At 38.0% G+C, this 18,876-nt stretch overlaps 1 protein-coding gene across 4 annotated transcripts in view; it reads right to left on the reverse strand.

Annotated features, from left to right (window-relative positions):
• The window catches only part of NPNT (nephronectin), an 83,206-nt gene that overhangs the window by 33,130 nt on the left and 31,200 nt on the right, over positions 1–18,876 (reverse strand). For 2 of the 4 annotated variants that reach the window (XM_030313319.1, XM_030313318.1), the window contains 7 exons: positions 16,760–16,852; positions 12,405–12,497; positions 7,030–7,149; positions 4,732–4,851; positions 2,996–3,130; positions 2,606–2,728; positions 105–482 (listed from right to left, as the gene is read on the reverse strand). In XM_030313319.1, coding sequence (XP_030169179.1) covers positions 105–482; positions 2,606–2,728; positions 2,996–3,130; positions 4,732–4,851; positions 7,030–7,149; positions 12,405–12,497; positions 16,760–16,852 — 1,062 coding nt within the window. The remainder of the gene's footprint in view (positions 1–104; positions 483–2,605; positions 2,729–2,995; positions 3,131–4,731; positions 4,852–7,029; positions 7,150–12,404; positions 12,498–16,759; positions 16,853–18,876) is intronic. The other 2 variants (XM_030313321.2, XM_030313320.1) reach the window with 1 other exon arrangement.

Raw genomic sequence — 18,876 nt, forward strand, 5'->3', positions numbered from 1 at the left:
AGCCATTACACTGTATTCCTTAAACTTATATAGCACTGTATGTCAATTATAGTTCAATAAAACTGGAAAAAAACCCAATATGTGCTAACATTTATATGACTTACTGAACACATCTCCTCTGGGCTTCTGAGGATCTGTCTGTATCCTGTTGTCAACTGTAATCCATCTTGGAGATGTAGTGGCAACTGGCAGTACAGTTGTTAGTCTGGTGCTGGGTCTTTCCGGGGTTGTTATTGGTGATGTTCCGAATTCTGTGGATGGCGGTGGGGTTGGCTGCGGTGTTGGCTCTGGTGTAGGTCTTATTGTTGGCTTAAAAGTGGGTCTGTTGGTAGCAGGAGGAATATATGGTGTCTTCAGAGGCCACCTAGTACTTCCAACATCAGGAATCCAATTACTGTGTCCTCCGTCACCCTTTGAAATAGTACCATTTCCCTTTGGTACATGAATTGGACCTGATGGCTCAATCATGACTTTTGGAATATCTGAAAGAGTCGAAGAATTTAAATTAGTGTGTGACCATCTCTCTCTAAAAGCTTAGTTGTGGAGGGGCGCCTGGGTGGCTCAGTTGCTTAAACGTCTGACTCTTGATTTCAACTCAAGTCATGATCGCACACTTTGTGAGTTCAAGCCCCATGTCGGGCTCTGAACTGACAGAGCAGAGCCTGCTTGGGATTCTCGCTCTCTGCCCCTCCCCCCGCTTCTCTCACATGTGTGCTCTCTCTCTTTCAAAATAAATAAACATTAAAAAAAAAAGGTCACTTGTGGAATCAAATTGTGAAAAACACATTAGAATATCTAATGCCAACTAGGCTTACTTTTCACATTTAGAATATTCCCTTACTGTAAGTCATACTGTTTTCCAAATAACAACTGTGTGTATATGTATTTGATATATACATATGTATTCATACACACATATATCCATCCTGCAGATATATGCAGAAGTTATATTGGTATTTCTGTAAGGGATATGTATTATTTAAAACACAAAGAATTTCAAGTCTCTGTAAAATGGAAATAGACATCACTGAGATTTTTTTAAATGCAGAAACATTCTAAGTTTTTTAAAATATGAGAAATGTATGTTGAGAGTCTATGTTAAGTGTCCCTATAGCACACCCATATAATAAAATCGTGTTTCAAACTGTCTAAAGACTAATACTTTTCCATACTCTATATAAATTCAACTCATGCAAAACATTTTCTTCCTTCTTTCCCTCCTTCTTTCCTTCCTTCCTTCCTTCCTTCCTTTATTTTTATTTAAATTTTAGTTAACATACAGGGCAATACTGGTTTCAGGAGTAGATTTAAGTGATTCAACACTTACATATGACACCCAGAGCTCATCACAAGTGCCCTCCTTGGTACCCATCACCCATCTAGCCCATTCCCCCACCCACTTCCCTCCGTCAACCTTCAGTTTATTCTCTATTACTAAGAATCTCTTGTGGTTAGTTTTCCTCTCTTCTCTTCCTACCCCTTCCCATATGTTCATCTGTTTTCATGCAAAATGTTTTCATTAAATGTTCTGTATATTTTTAAACTTGGTTTGCTTTCCTCCTTACTAATTTATACTATCACTTAAAAAAATTCAGAGGTCACTGTGATTATCTGTGGAATCTTTTTTTTGTGTGCTTATCTTCACCAAAAGGAATTAATAGTTAATCTTCCTGGAATGATACACTCATTCCAGGCTGGGAGTATGACTACATGACCCTTCAAAAATCCCTTAATCCCCATGATTTTATGGCTCATGATTTTCAGTAAATATTTTACTCCAAAAACTTAAAAATTATCTATTGTCACATGAACTATATACAAGATTATGGTCTTTGATTTGTAAAACTTGCATCTTAGGGGTTATTTTTTTCATGTTTATCAACTAACATAGCCATACTCCAAGCAGAACTTGTAAGAATTTAAAAAGCAAAAACAGTTCTAAATCTAGAGTAAATAAATATCAGAATGATTTTTTAATAGAATTTGGAGACATAAAACAGAGGAACAAAAGACGTAGAATATATTCATATTTTCTCCCTGTCATAATCTAATGTTAATGACAAACTTTTATTTCTGATTATAACAATATCTGATTTTCAGAGAGAGCTCCATAATTTCTTGCCAGCCAAACAGAGGCTATTGAGAAGTTTTAGCCCAGGAATTGAATGCTTTTAAGATTAGAATGTATTACTGCATTGGGGTGCCTGGGTGGCTCAGTCAGTTAAGTGTCTGACTCTTGATTTCAGCTCAGGTCATGATCTCATGGTTCATGGGATCAAACCCCATTGTGATTCTGTACTGACAGTGCAGAGCCTGCTTGGGATTCTCTCTCTCCTCTCTCTGACCCCTCCTCTGCTCCTGTTCTCTCTCTCTCTCTCTCTCAAAATAAATAAACATTAAAAAAAAAGGAATGTATTACTGAGTCATTAATTTTTTTAAATACCTGAGTAAAGTGATTTGATTGCAGAAAATAGACTATATTATTAGCTATAAAAATTATATTTTCTTGATAATTAATCTAGTTCCTCATCTTCCCCAATAACTGCCTTTGTACAATTCCATATATCCTGCTAGAATTTAAAGGTGGGAGATAAGCACTACTTACACACACAACTCAGTCCATCGCCCTGGTATCCATCTTTACATTTACACTTGTAGGACCCGTGCAAGTTGTAACATCGAGCGAAGCGGCTGCACTGATACTGACCAAGGGAACATTCATCTATATCTGCATCGGGAAGTGGGAAAAGAAGGGAGTTTATCCGGGAGAGGAGTATGATGGCAGCAAAACTATATAGAATCTCCAAAAAAATTTTTTTGAAAGGTCCATGTAAAATCAGCAGATACACGGGAGTACCAGTGGTTGAACTGGACTTCTGCTTAATGTAAGGCCGGTACCCTCCCCTGCATCTAACATCCCAATCACCACCCCAGTTAAGAAAGCTTTCCGCACCACAGGAAGAAACAAAACAAAATGACGGTCAGGGCTCATTACCGTGACATTGGTATTTGCCTGCAATGTACATGAGGTCGAAGCCTTTATGACACTTGCAGATGTAGCTCCCAAAAGTGTTGACACACTGCCTAAATCTAGGGCAGGACACTCTCCCGGTGGCACATTCATCAACATCTAGAAACATAAATCAATTGCGTCTCAGAGGAGCAGCATCGCCATGTTCAGATGCGATCGATTTTAAAATAAATGTCCGCACACAGCTGCCTGGAACAGAGTGGCTCATCATAAGTGTTATCCAGCTCGTTGCCCTGACAGGCACCATAAATTCCACACCTCCAAATTTCCATGCATCCTCCTGACCAAAGCTGTCCTGCTCTCGCACCATAGCTCAGCAGAGATTGCACCTGTATCCACTAGTTGTTCCAACTGGAAACAGGAAGCATCCTTGACAACCCTATTTCCCATAACCTCAAATCATCAGGCCCAGTTAATTCTACCTCTGAAAAGTGATCGGAACTCATCTAGTCTTCTCTTCACCCACTACCTCTATCCTAGTCCAAGCTGCAATCTTCTCGGTTAGACTGTTGCAAGAGCCTCGGAACCAGTGTTTTCCCTGCCAATCTTACCCCCTCCAGAGCACTCCCTCTCAACTGTCAAAATCTTTTATTAAAACATAAAATTGGGATATTACCATGCTTAAGACTCCTCAACTGTTTCCACTTGCTTAAGTTAAATCCTCATTCCTCACAATGTCTGTGATCACCCTGCAATAACTATGTAGTCCTTATGTACCTCACCAGCTGTAACACAAGCCACTGCCCCTCATGCTCACTCTGTACTGAAGCCACATTGGCCTTCTTTCTTTCTAAACCTCACACAGGTCAGCCTCTCTTCTTCCAGTGCAGTGCTCTGCATCATTTCTACCATTATTTTCTAAAATAGACCTTTTATGGTTTTAAAACCTCATATTAACATTTAGTATTGTTTGTAATTTTGTTGGATATTTGTTTCTTTTCTGTCTTCCCATTAGATTATCAGCTTTGTGAGGACCAAAATCTTGTCTGCTGTGTCCCCTACTATATATCCTAACACTTGGCACAGGGCCTGAAATATAGAAAGTACTTAATAAATCTCTCTGGAATCACTCAATACTTCTATTCATTGAGAGCGCATTACATGCTAGGTACTCTGCTCAGCTCTTCGCATATATAATCCCATTCAATCCTTATAATGGTTCTACATGGCATTACTCCCATTTTAAAGATGAGGAGATTCAAGCTCGAAGAAAGGAAGTCTCTTGCCTAAGGCTACATATCAAGCACACAGCAGAGCTAGGTTTGAAATCAAAACCCAGACGGTTAACCACAATCCTATACTGTTTTCCTAATTTACAAGAAAAAAATCTAACTCTTTAGCACAGCACATATAACCTATCCCTGCCTACCTATTCAGCTTTATCACTCATTCCTTCTTAACATTCTAGAAACACTGAGCTCCTTTGCCTTTCCTGAATATTGTGCTCTCTTAAACTTCAAAGTCTTTGCACATGTGGTTTCCTCTGCCCGAAGCTTCCCCCCGTCCCTCATTTTTAGGGAAATAAGGTGTCCATTCTCCATTCATAGAGAGAGGTCCTCTCCTGAGACACGTGCTATCTTCTGAAGGATAGCTAATTGCCTGATGTAGGTAACTGCCTCATTTCCTTACTCCATCACCTTTCCCTTTGTCCTTTTATCCTAGAGAGGCTGCTGACAGAGACGCTTGATTTTACAACTCACCCATACAGGTCCTCCCATCAGGAGCCAGCTGTAGGCCAGGAGAGGGGCACTGGCACCGTATCTGTCCTTTGACAACATCACAGCCATACTGACAGTTTGCCATGGAGCACGTCAGGGCACCTGGAAAGAGTGTGACTGGCTGACTCAGAGAGGCAGAGGACAAATTATATGACTTTTTTTTAACTTGACACTGAATCAACAATGAAGACAAAAAGGCCTCAATTATCCAACAGTCTAAAGACAGTAGAAAACAGAGGGACGGAAAGACCTTACTCCCCCAGGGATCAAGAAGATTAAGAAGTGAACCAGCTCTGTTATCATCTGAGGAAGACCTTTAATGCATTTCAAAAATTAAAAGACAAAAGATGCTCAACATCGCTCATCAGGGAAATACAAATCAAAACCACACTCAGATATCACCTCACGCCAGTCAGAGTGGCCAAAATGAACAAATCAGGAGACTATAGATGCTGGAGAGGATGTGGAGAAACGGGAACCCTCTTGCACTGTTGGTGGGAATGCAAATTGGTGCAGCCACTCTGGAAAACAGTGTGGAGGTTCCTCAGAAAATTAAAAATAGACCTACCCTATGACCCAGCAGTAGCACTGCTAGGGATTTACCCAAGGGATACAGGAGTACTGATGCATAGGGGCACTTGTACCCCAATGTTTATAGCAGCACTCTCAACAATAGCCAAATTATGGAAAGAGCCTAAATGTCCATCAACTGATGAATGGATAAAGAAATTGTGGTTTATATACACAATGGAGTACTATTTGGCAATGAGAAAGAATGAAATATGGCCCTTTGTAGCAACGTGGATGGAACTGGAGAGTGTGATGCTAAGTGAAATAAGCCATACAGAGAAAGACAGATACCATATGTTTTCACTCTTATGTGGATCCTGAGAAACTTAACAGAAGACCATGGGGGAGGGGAAGGGGAAAAAAACAAAACAAAAAAACAAAGAGGTTAGAGTGGGAGAGAGCCAAAGCATAAGAGACTCTTAAAAACTGAGAACAAACTGAGGGTTGATGAGGGGTGGGAGGGAGGGTAGGGTAGGTGATGGGTATTGAGGAGGGCATCTTTTGGGATGAGCACTGCGTGTTGTATGGAAACCAATTTGACAATAAATTTCATATATTAAAAAAAGAATAAAAATTAAAAATTAAAAGACAAATATAAAACTTTACCTCATGTAGATTATCTGGAAATTTTTCCAGTGGCCAAGGAAAAGTGGAAGATTGAGGTAATTTTCCAGATTACTCATGCTAAATGCCAGTCTTAACTAAAACATCCAATTGCCTTTCTCAATCTCCCACTAAATTTTTCTAGGAACATAAAACATCCCACTGAGGTATACAATGTTGGAGGATTCCAGCATCACTGCCACATGGTATTAAACATGAATTCACCTAATTCTAAAGGTTCCATGCTAAATATGCAATGCTAACTAAGATTAGCTCAACTTTTCTAATAAAATGCAACTCAGTTCAAGAGAGATAACAGGTAATTAACTAATTTATAATTAGCTAATTTAACAGGTAACTCAGTAAAAATGAAAATCAAGTCGTCAATTGTCATTATATAGGTCATTGTCATTATGGTATTATATAAACACCATCTCAATTCAATGTTCAGCCTACAGCCTTCGGGGCATTGTCCATCTTATAAACACATCCAAATGATAGTACGAAAACACGATACATTTCTCACAAAGACATGAAATCTACTTTCATGTTACTGTAATCATTTCTTTTTTCAGTTGAAGTAGATTTTGTTTTTTAGAAAAGGGATATCTTAGTCTTTAGACGACTATAAAGAAATGTAAACGTGAAGTGAGAAGGTATTTATGAATGGTTTATACTCAATCAAGCGTTATTGGGTCCTCTGATGGATTCTCTACCATCTAACAGTTTAGTGTCTGTCCTTGTGAACAGCAACACAGTCCTCACATAGGTACGAATGCTCCTTTTCCGGCTAGAGCAGTTCTTTGCCCAGCTAGAAGACAGGCAAAAATGTGTTGGGGAAAAAACATTAGAAAACACATTTAAGTTTACGATTCTTGTTCTAAATACCACTTCCAAATCAGTTTAACGTGGACACCCATGGTAAAATAATGCTAGACACGTAAAAGGGCAATTTTTATTTTGATTTTCCATTCTTTAGGCACACATATAAACACATGCTCACGTCCTGGTTAGGACAGCCTGGGAGGCTATTTTCGCACACCCTATCAGAGCACCATGTGAAATCAAGCCAGAACACTTATAAAACAGTTAAGATTCTTGACATACTTGAGCAGGACCCATCTGGCATGAGCATATATCCGTTGAGACAGTAGCACTTGTAGCTGCCGTAAGTGTTCATGCACCTGTGCTTGCAGGGTCGCGGCTTCAGGCCACACTCATTTAGATCTGGAAAGAATGGGGGTTGATGCAACAAAATGAGAAAACCTCAACACTAATATAAACCATTTAAAATACCTCTCTATATTAAAGAATAAATGAGAAAAGAAGGTCAAGCTACTGTAACCAGTAATTTCCATAAGAGATAGAGCTTCTTTACGCCATCTTAATTTTAAGGTTAATTTTACACTAGGGGTGGCCAAGAACTTTCCATCAGAAATGACCTTATAACAATGAGAGGGCTGTGTGAATTTCTGGAACTTTGATTACAGAGTACTTGTCCACAAAGGACAATTTGAAAAATTCTCCTCACCGACACGTGCCTACCTGATCATCCCTAGAAAGAGCAGACGACTATCCGCCTCATGGTTAGAGGTACCTACCACCTACCTGACTCCAATATCCTCCAAATATCTAGGTTTACTACCAGCTTCACTTCTGACTATGTGATCTTGCTCTTTCAATCTCTTTCTGTTTTAAAAGATACTCTGTGAGCCTTTCTTAGTTTACAGGAAGTATACAGATTTTAAAACATGAGACTGCTTTGGCCTTTCCAAAGGAAAGCTCTATTTTCAGAGGATAAGAGCTCCATGAATTACAGTGATCACTAGTGTGGTTTCTCTTGTTCAGTTTTGCAAATTCTCTACACTGATCTCAGATTAAAGAAGAAATTTCAGTTTCTTGCTTTACTGATGTATTCAGGTCACAAAATAAACAAAAAATCCTACCCTCCAACATGTTTGCATTGGGCAGTTAAGAAAGGTATATGGAAATACTACTGGATGATACATGGTGGACTACTATGTATTTTAGGTTTGTCCATTTAAATATCAACATAAAATTAATAAACTTCACATTGTAAGAATTTTCTAGCCCAAGGTGAATATTGCTTCAAGTGAACATAAAACTCATAGTGACGAAGTGAAATACTAATGCCCAAAATACAGACTTCATTAAAAATAAATACAACCACATGTTTACTGTGTCTGGAACTATCAGCATAAGCACCTGATGAGATAAATTATCTATTAATTCATGTCATCAAATCAGAAATACAGGTATATCTAGTGACAAGGTGTTTTAACCTAATCGAATTTAAATCTGATCTGCTCGTTTACTGGTAATTTATAGATTTCATTTAATTAAACCACCAAATTACACTGCTTTTAAAACCACCTAATAGTTGTTACATCTACAAATGTTTTCATATCTTACTAACTTTCCAACATGGTCTTTTTTCTAACCTTAACACGACAGTGAGCAGGTCCCCAGCTGGGCAAAGCCTAGGAAGGTTAAATAAGGAAACCAGATACCTTCATCATCTCCCATGCTTTCTTCAGTTTTCTACTTTATTGTCTCATGCCCGGTCAAGGACATTCAAAACAGAATCATATTTTAAAATATATATTTTTTAAATTTCCTCAAGGAAGGTGCTTTGCAGATTATAGTATCAACCAAAAATTTGACTTCTCTGTTACATAAAGTAAAAATTTTAAATCAAGGAAGAAAGAGAAAGAAATTCACTCCACCTCTAATATTCTTCTAACTTGTATTTCAGTATTTACTAAAAATTAGAGTCAGGGAATCTTTTCTCATGTTCTAAGAGAAGTTAATTATCATTCCCAATATATCCATACATCCCTGCAGTTTCGCACCTGGATTTGATAAGTTCCTGGTTGGTATTAAATAGTATTTAGGGGCACCTGGGTATCTCAGTGGGTTAAGTGTCTGATTCTTGGTTTTGGCTCAGGTCATGAGCTCACGGTTTGAGAGACCCAGCCCTCCATCGGGCTCTCTGCTTGGGATTCTCTCTCTCCCTCTCTCTCTCTCTCTGCCCCCTCTTCAAAATAAATAAATAAAAACATTTAAAATAAAAATTTAAATAGTATTTAAATCTGAGCACATTATTAGAGAAAGGCTTTGTGTTTTAAATATTTTTTGCACTAAGCAAATATAAAACAGAATAGTAGAGGGGTGCCTGGGTGACTCAGTCAGTTAAGCATCGCACTTCAGCTCAGGTCATGATCTTGCAGTTCTTGAGTTCAAGCCCCGCTTTGGGCTCTGTGCAGACAGCTCAGAGCCTGGAGCCTGCTTCAGATTCTGTGTCTTCCTCTCTCTACCTCTCTCTCTCTCTCTGTCCCCCCCAACTTTCTTTCTCTCTCTCTCAAAAATAAACATTAAAAAAAAACGAACAGTACAATAAAGCCATAGATTAAGACTGAGTTCTATATTTCAAGGGAAAGTTATTGATGGATATAAAATGTGTCAATTAAGAACACTTAGGTTTATTTTTAAAGAGCCACAGAAACTTCTGTGGGTTCCTGATGGAAATTGGCCAGATGTCTGCAGCTCTAAGCAGCTTATACAAGGGATATTTATGCTGATGGAAATTTCTTTAGACACTGTCCATGAACTAAAGCTGAAGCCAAGTTATGGCAGCTCCACTCTTGACCAACAAAGGACCCCTCAAGATTGCTATGAGAGTTTTCATGATCCAGACTGGGGCTGCCAGTGGTCTTCAGTCCAAATTTATCCTTCCCTTCTCATGAGAAAAAGAGTACTCTTGGGTTAAGAATCACGAAGCCGAGGGGCGCCTGGGTGGCGCAGTCGGTTAAGCGTCCGACTTCAGCCAGGTCACGATCTCGCGGTCCGTGAGTTCGAGCCCTGCGTCAGGCTCTGGGCTGATGGCTCAGAGCCTGGAGCCTGTTTCCGATTCTGTGTCTCCCTCTCTCTCTGCCCCTCCCCCGTTCATGCTCTGTCTCTCTCTGTCCCAAAAATAAATAAACGTTAAAAAAAAAAAAAAAAAAAAAAAAGAATCACGAAGCCGAAAGGAAGTGAAAAACAAGATGTCATAATTCAAAAACAAACAAAAACAAATCCCCCACCTGGGAATCCGTATGAAATAATATGGAAGAGGAAATAAACATGCAGCATTCAATGGGTAAATGCAGAGACGTTTGTTGGCTACTTCACTATTATTAAATTGACACATAAATATCTAATACGCTGAAAGCAATCTGAGAAAGCTGTACTCTAACAGCTGGTGATGGAGTGGCTGATACCCACTGACAGCTGGCTGCTGTCGATGTCTCCAGTGACTGCCATCATTGCTCCATCTGCTACAGGCATGTGCGTCCTAAAAACTTCACACTGACCCTTACAAAAACCACTGCAGAAATTATGAAATAGAATTCCACAATAATCCGTGTTATCAATATTTACCAAATATCAGACTTCTGCTAAAGCAGGGAGCTTCAAAAGATTCAAAGCATCTGGTGTCCTGGTGATGAACTTCTTTTTTTCTCAATTTTCTTCAGGGTTTCTAGTTTATGATTATTATAGCTTTATTTTCTTATTGACCAAATGCCTTACAAAATTGAGTTAATATGTGCTGCTTCCAAAACCTCTTAGACTACTGACCTAGTAACACATGTCTTACTATCAAGTCAGAAATTCAAAAACACCACTTCCAATTTGCAGCGAATTCTCCTATAATAACAAGTAGAACAGGGCGCCTGGGTTGCTCAGTCAGTTGAGCGTCTGACTTTGGCTCAGGTCATCATCTCACAGCTCGTGAGTTTGAGCCCCACGTTGGGCTCTGGGCTGACAGCTCAGAGCCTGGAGCCTGCTTCAGATTCTGTGTCTACCTCTCTCTTTGACCCACCCCCCAACTTGTACTCTGTCTCTGTCTCTCAAAAATAAATGTTAAAAAAATTTAACAAGTAGAACAATATAAAGAACATGATCACACTTTCTCAAATCAGTTTTAAAGGTGATTAAAGAACCTAGGAAAGAAAACTTTAGTGTATTTACTTAAATTCACTTTAATCTTGTTCTTTCTCTAGAAGTTTGTAATATAAATTATAAGGAAACTCTACAATAAAAAAATTAATTCTGTCATGTACCTATTTTATCACATCAAAAGACATCACTTTACAATTAAACCACTTACATTTCAAATGCTTCAATTATCACATATACATTCTTAAAGCACATCTATTACAGTGAGGCGTATATTTAAGCAGGTTGATGGATTCAGGAGCTTGGGAAGGTAGGATGGGGGGGTGGAGGGGAGAGTAAGAAGAGAGTCCAGAACAAAAATGCAAGCTGCACAGCATTATAATTACACTGTAGGAAAAAAAGAATCAGAAATTTTGTTAGCATGCAGACACTGAAAAATAGCCTAAAAAATCTAGAATAGATTCACTGAATAAGATAACCCAATGGATTTTAAGGAAAATAATCTTCCATTCAATACATTTAGACTTTTTTTTTCTTCTTTGACCCTTAAACTTGGCAACGTCTCAGAAATTTAACCTTTTACATTTTATCTAACGTGGAGGTCATAGGCAAATAGATGTCATTCAACTGCCATAACTTTCATTGTTTAAAACTCAGTGATTGAAATTACTTCTATTGCCCTAATTCTTTATGCAGAAGATACACAAGTGCATTAAGTTGCTATCAGCAGAGAGAAACTAATTAATAATTTAAACTATTTTAATTCAGTCATTCTAAGTTTCTAAATTTAGGAGTGGGTAAAGGATACAGTCTTTTAGAAGAAAAACTGTAAAATCATGCTGCCACAGAACTTTCGTACAAAACTTCATCATAATGAAAACATTAGTATTTCTGGTATGCCTGTTCCCACACCAGCCCTACAGGTGAATAGGGCAAGAATTCTCTCCCCGTTACTAATTGGTTTGCTAAGACTCAGACACACTAAATGACTTGCTTATAATCACAGGGCCACTTAAAGGCTATACTGAACCAGAACCTAGGCTTTCTAATATCACAAAATGTACATCAAAAGAATGAAATTAATAATGTATGGTTTGATTTCCAGGTAACCTAAAACTCTATTCTCCAGATATGGTGGCAGGGGAGAGGACTTCATCATTTCTGATATCTACTTAGCAAAAGTCATCAAAATCCCAATCTCAGTTGCTTTGGAATTCCTGACTTCACCTATTAAAATTAAGGTTATTTTGCCATTTGACTTTTAGAAAACATTCGGAAGCCCAGAAAAGAAGAAGAGAAGCAATGATATTTCTAATGCAGTGAAAGGACAGTGGAGGCTCCAGGCTTTTTAGAGCACAGAGAATCAGCACCAGGTGACAATTCCTGTTGCTTGCTTCACATGCTCAGGATGCCGAAGGCTGGGTACTCCTGGGGCTAGTCTTCAGGATATTTGCAAAAAGTGACGAAACTGCAGGAAGCCGTGCAGGTGGGAGAGCAAACCACCTGAGATAATACACGCTCACCCCTTGAAGGTAAACTTGTGGCTTGATGATCCAGGGGTTGGAAAAGAGGCTGTTCACTGCCTTGGTCAAGAGGAGTTGGGTAGAAGTGTTCGTCTTCACACCAGGAAGAAGGTAATAAGAGTCAACTTTGAACTGATGTCATTTTTAGCCCTAAAAATCTTTATAAGTATATATTAAACAATTACATAAAGTTGGTGGATTTCAAAAAGGATACTGTACATGCTTTTTAAAAATAAGTTTCTAGTTCTTCTGGTTTTTTAATTTTAATTTCTATTTTCCTTAAAATTTATCACTGCCATCTTGCCTCCCAAGAACACAAGTACATTTTACACACATGCACACACACATACATCATTCCTACACCAATCTTTAGAGAAACCACTAAAAAAAGAGATGGTCATTTTTTAAAGCCTGATTGTAGTCACTGACAAAGACAGAAAACTCGATTATACAAATACTGATTACAGTCTGACACTGAAGTCTTAAATGTCCAATCAAGACTTTTCCTTATTATGTTGTCCAATAGTTTAAAATACTCCACAATTATGCACAAATTTATGATTTGCATAGAGATTTTTAAAATAAATAGCATGACAGTTCACCAATGTTATTCACATGTAAGAACTCGTGTTACATTTAGGTCACACTTAGTAGGAATATACAGTAAGCTTTCCACAAAAGAGGTTAACTCTTGCCATTATTAACTTACCAAAATAAGATGAGTAACTCGAAAGTAGAGTCAAAAAGGCAATCGCATCCTGTTTCAAGGCTTTCATACTATTAATAACCAGTTAATATTCCAAATTAAATGAACACTGGTTTCTGGGTTGAAACCACACATCTTTTAAAAAGTAAGGCTATCTGGAATTTCCTTACTACCCAGGGTTATAGCATTTAGACTGTTGTCCTAAGGAAGGCAATCAACTTTCAGATTTACCTAAGCCACCAAAATGTACTGTCTGGTTCTGTGCTACGAGATACTAGATCTTGGGGTGAGGAATTCAACATATGAAACATAAACTTTGTCAAAACATTAGGAACTGATATTTATAAACTGTTTCTTCTGAAATTATTATAAGCCCTTAATATAAGCCAGAATTGCATGGTACCATTTCCAGGGCCAGGATGGGGCTGCAGGGGGTGATCAGGAGAACTTACCTAACCGTGGTCCATTCAATCTTCTGGCTCCTGATTCCAAACCCTAAGCCTGACCATGTGCCCTCAACTCAACCCTTCCAGGAGATCGCTGCACTGTGGGTGGTTCTGCCCACGGCACTTCCTGGTTGCCAACCCTAACCCTAGCCATGGCTCTGGTTGTAAGGGGGCCCACCTCTTGCATTCAAGAACATGGATCTTTCATTTCTGAAAATATGCAATGATAGGACATATTACATGATAAAAATCATTCCCTAATTGGAAAGTTATAAAAAGATTATTACCTATAACAGTATCATTTTTTGGCTGAGGGGAAAGAGAATTGGTATGGGTACAGAGACTTAAAGAGGAGAAGAGTATGCATGAATAAAAATTACCAGAAAAATACGGTGGAGGAAAAGCAAACCAGAGTTAGGATTAGCATTTCATTACTGTGAAAGGTACCATGTGCCGTATAGAATGTGCTAATGATCAGGCCGAGCCTATGATTTTATATGTGATCTAGCTATCACAAATCCAGAAATGACTCAGAGGGAAAAGCAAGCCACCCACAGCAGATTCACACCAATCCTGCAACAAGGCTGTTAAATTAAGCCAGTTGCAAAGTGGGCTTGCCCTGCTATTCTGGCTGCCCCCAGGTAGCTCTGGAAGCACTTGTTAAATGTTTGTCGTTCATACAAGCTGTTCACTCCACCAATCAAGTCTGCAGGAGGTTATTTCTTACATCACACAACTTGCAACAAATTTTTTAGCGAATACTTGTCTTACACAGAAACCTACTTTCAATGAAAAGCTAATTTCCAGTTCTATGAAATCATCTCAAATATACCTCTTCTTGACATTTCTCCTGAAGAAAAAAGAAACCTGTTGGGAGTTCCAATATCTCTGAGGCATATTTTCCAGTTTATTAAAATGTATGTGCCAGATAAAAACAGTCTACATTAATTTGCTATGTAACAGATATAGACAATTTACTCTAATATCATTTCCTTGTGTCTCTGGACAGTTCTCCCACTTAGCCAGCTCCTCCACAGCTGCCTCTCACCCTGACGAGGGCTCTCAGCCCACAGACTCAGAGACTGCCTACAGTGCTGGACCGGGCAACTGCATAACTGCATGGAGCCCTTACAAGTATGGTGTTCAGGACCAAGAGCCATTATATGAAACAATCATTCATTTAGCAAATATTTAATGTGCACTTAGCGTGTGCAAGTCATTTTAATAATAGTTTTCAGGAATCTAGAAATCAGAGACCAAAAAGGATTCTTGCTCTCAAACACCATAAACCATGCCATTGGGAACTTGTCACAATTGCTTTTTTGGTAAGGAAGGCAAAGAAAGAGATAATCAAAAACATATGTTTACTGTAAGTTGTGGTTTTATATTCAAGATTGGACTTGAAATTACATTTTCAGTGTCCGCACTATTTTTTGCGGGTGTAAAATCCCATTTTGCTACTAATGAAATCCTCTTCCCCCCTAAGGAATATAGTTTTAGGAGGCAAGATTTCAACTCAGTAAATTTCAACTTTTCTTTAGAGAAACAGGTATGTATTACAGTAAAAAGTACATGATAAACTGGTTTTTCTGAAAATAGGAGATACCCAGAGATAAATCCTTGTTACAATAATAGTTTCAGTGTCTTTGAAGCATATTAAAGTTGATGTAGTTCCTGAAAATAAATTTAAATGAATTTCTCTGCAATCTCAACAGTGGCTTCTTATAATAACCTCCTTTGTATAAATTCCTGGCATCAGGACAACAAAGTTTTATGGTACTGACATATTGATGAAACCTCTGATAGTTTATGTTCACCATTTTAAAAAAGGAAGCATGTGGGAACTCTAAGATGAACACATTGAGAACTCAATAATCAGAACTGAACGTGTCACTACTTGCAAACTTAGACTGCGGAAGGAAAATTAAATGGATTTTTAAAAGAGTAAACTGAGATCATAAAAACTCCACTTACTTCAAAAAGACTATCCAGGTATGTTTGGTAAATTCCAAGTTAAAAAATATTATAAGACATAAAAGAAGCATTGGAAAAAAAAGTTAAACAAATAACAGATAATACAGAACATACTTTAGAATAACAGCTTCTCCTACCATTGGATATGTCACATTTCATTAGCATGGATTTCCTCTGACAGTTCAGGAATAATTACATACACTTTTAAACATAAGTTTTTCTGTACTGTTGTGGAAATTATGCCCATAAGTCACGAGTTTACATGAGGCATATCAAGGAGTATCAGATATTGATGAACAGGAGTGTTTCAAAAATATCATTTCCATATCTGAGGAGGTCAAGTAAGTTATCTATGAGACAGGCCCCATGTAACTGTTTCATTCAACACTAAAAAGGATAGAACATATTACTTACATTTAAGAAATAAGTAAAAATTGACTCTTATCCTTGTATCTCTCTGGTGAAATCTAACCCCAGCTTTTCTTACATGGCCAACAGTCCTAAATAGACATATACTGGATCTTTCACCAACTAATTCTGTGAACTTAGACAAGATACTTAACATCCCTGATATCTCTTTAAGTGAAAAATAACAATAAGCTATTATTTATCATTTAATTATCATAAATAACACTTTACCTCCTGACACTGTAATAATGAAAATAGATAATCTATGTAAACTACCTGAGCACGGTGCTAAGTAAACACCTGCTTTTATAAACAACTTAAAACAAAAATAAATTAGTCAAAATCTTTATTTCTCAGAGGAACTTTTGCAATCTGGTAACAGTTGAATGGAATTTAATCTCAAAAATGAAAGGGCTCAGAGTTTGAACGGACCTCAAACTCCTACCTAACTTTGAGTACTGAAGGTGTTTCATCTAACAGGGGTCCAAGGAGGCCAAAAATCAGCCAGAGCTTCCCAACTAGTTAGTGGAGAAACAAAGATGAGCAGAATGGAAGGCTTCTACATTACTGATGCTGTGCTTCTCTTCTTTAAATGTGTATTTTAATTAGTATCAATGAATACGAGGATGAAATTCTTTTAATTGCCCTCTGATGCAATACATTTTAAGATTTCACATTACATTTTTATCTTTCAGAACATGGCAGCTCACACATTTAGAAACAGCAGTCGTGGAAAAGTGGTTTGGCATGAGAACCTCTAATTTTTATATTAGGCAGAAATAGAGGGGGTTTGTGATTGTAATTTATGTCTGTTTTCCTACCTTGACTGCAGGTTTTTCCAGCATATCCAGGATGGCACTTGCACTTGTTGGGTCCAATACATTCACCATGTTTGCACTGTGGTTGGCATACAGCTGTGAAGAGAGGATTTAATGCATTACTTCTAGGTCAGTTGACCATCAACCGTATAGCATCTATGTCATATAGTAGTCTGATAATAAAAGAGAAGACTAAGAACTTACAACAGAGTAGCAGAAATATATAAATTCACTATGTCTGAGTGTGGTAAACACTGTTAGACTAAATACTCTCACATACATGTAGGGTGTGTGTGTGTGTGTGTGTGTGTGTGTGTGTGTGTGTATCGCTTGGGTCTGGAAAACTGCCTAAACTTAAGTACAATGTTAAAGCAGTAAAAAAAAAAAAAAAAAAAAAAAAAAAAAAAAAAAAAAAAAAAAAAAAAAAAGGTAAAACTATGAATAAACACAGCTGATACTTGTCAATAGTTGCAACTTTATAATAACCTGTACCTGTAATTTCAAACTCATTCCCCCCAAAATGCTTCAAAAGTAGTTTTTAGTCCAAAGATATTGGGTATGTGTGAACTCCAGATAAATTTCTCATTAAATAATATCTATTTTATTGGAAATGCTATTTCTAATATGAAATGGTTTGAAATAAAGTAAAAACTAAAAAATTCAGTATTTCTGGAACTTCAACTTAAGATCCACTTCACCTTGATCTTTCTTAACACTAGGTGTGTTACAATTGCCTACACCCTTGCTGTGGTCTATCACAGCAAACAGGAAGTTCTGTTTTACAATTACTATCTTCCATCAACTGAGTTGGTCTTTCCTCAAGATTCCAAAATGCTGTAAAACGTCACTCAAAGCTTTTTACAGTCTTCCATTTCTGCCAAGACACTGGTCAGAATTTATTCTGTTTCCTCTATACCAGTGATTCTCACCTGAGGCTATCTTTGTCCCCTATGTAACATTTGGTATAAACAGAGACATTTTTGGTTGTCATACTGGGGAGACGGTACTACTGGCATCTATCAGGTAGAATACCGGGAGGCTCTAAGCACTCTACAATGCTCAGTCCCCTACAAAAACAAATCATCCAACCCAAAATGTGATGGTGCCAGACTAAGAAACATTGCTCTATGCCCAATCTGCGCACAGTGCTATGCGAGATGCTAAAATAGAAGAAAACTCGTTGTATAGCATTGTCACTAGTCTCAAAGAGCTTACAGTGTAGATGAAAAGACAAAACAATCACTTTTCATTTAGGGCAACATTTGTTTATGAGAAAAATGGGTGGCATGTATGAAATTTGTGAAGAAATCATCACACAATCATATCCACAGAGAGTTGTACAGAAAGCCTCAGAAGAGACTTGAGTTGATTCTTAAAGCATGGGTAGACAGAGAAGGGGAAGACTCTCCAAGGTAAGGAGAGTTATATAGCAAAATAAATTATCATTTACTCAGGGGATACTTGAGGCAGTGAAGAGATAGCTTAATGTCAATGGAAGAATGAGATGTAGACCACCACAGGTGAGTGGTATCAGATGATGATGTTCCCTAAATTTCAGACTGAGGAAAATACACTGTATCTACAGGAAATGGGAAGTTTCTGGAAGTTTATCATCATCATCATCAGGATAATTACCTGATGAAAATAAAAATTCTAAGGATATTAACTTGGTGATGTTATGTGGGATGGACTAGAAAGTCTAGTTGACATGTGAAAGGCATGATTTGTTTGTGACAGGAAAAGAGGGGCTTCAGTGAGCACTGAGTGAGAAATGGACACCTCTTGGAGACCAAGGGGAATGTAGTCAACAATGACCCTGCGTTCTAAAGTCCCTGACACCTGTTACTTCCCATAGCAGCCAAGGTTGCGTCCATTCTGGGATATGCTCCTAGTTTCCTCCCTCACAATTCTCAAACATCACTTCCTTCAAAACTTGAACACTCCTGTAAAACCAATGTGCTAGTTATTTTTTGGTGTTTCCTTTCCAGTTCCTCACTTAGCCCTTGCTGACCTCTCCCTCATCTGGCACTCCACAGTGCTGATTTGCCAGTTTTACTTCAAACCTTTCCTGCTTGTCTGTCACCCCACCTGGTATCACTACTGATCCTAAGTGCTGCTCA

This window comes from Lynx canadensis, chromosome B1 (assembly GCF_007474595.2).
Source record: "Lynx canadensis isolate LIC74 chromosome B1, mLynCan4.pri.v2, whole genome shotgun sequence".
NCBI classification, from domain to species: domain Eukaryota; kingdom Metazoa; phylum Chordata; class Mammalia; order Carnivora; family Felidae; genus Lynx; species Lynx canadensis.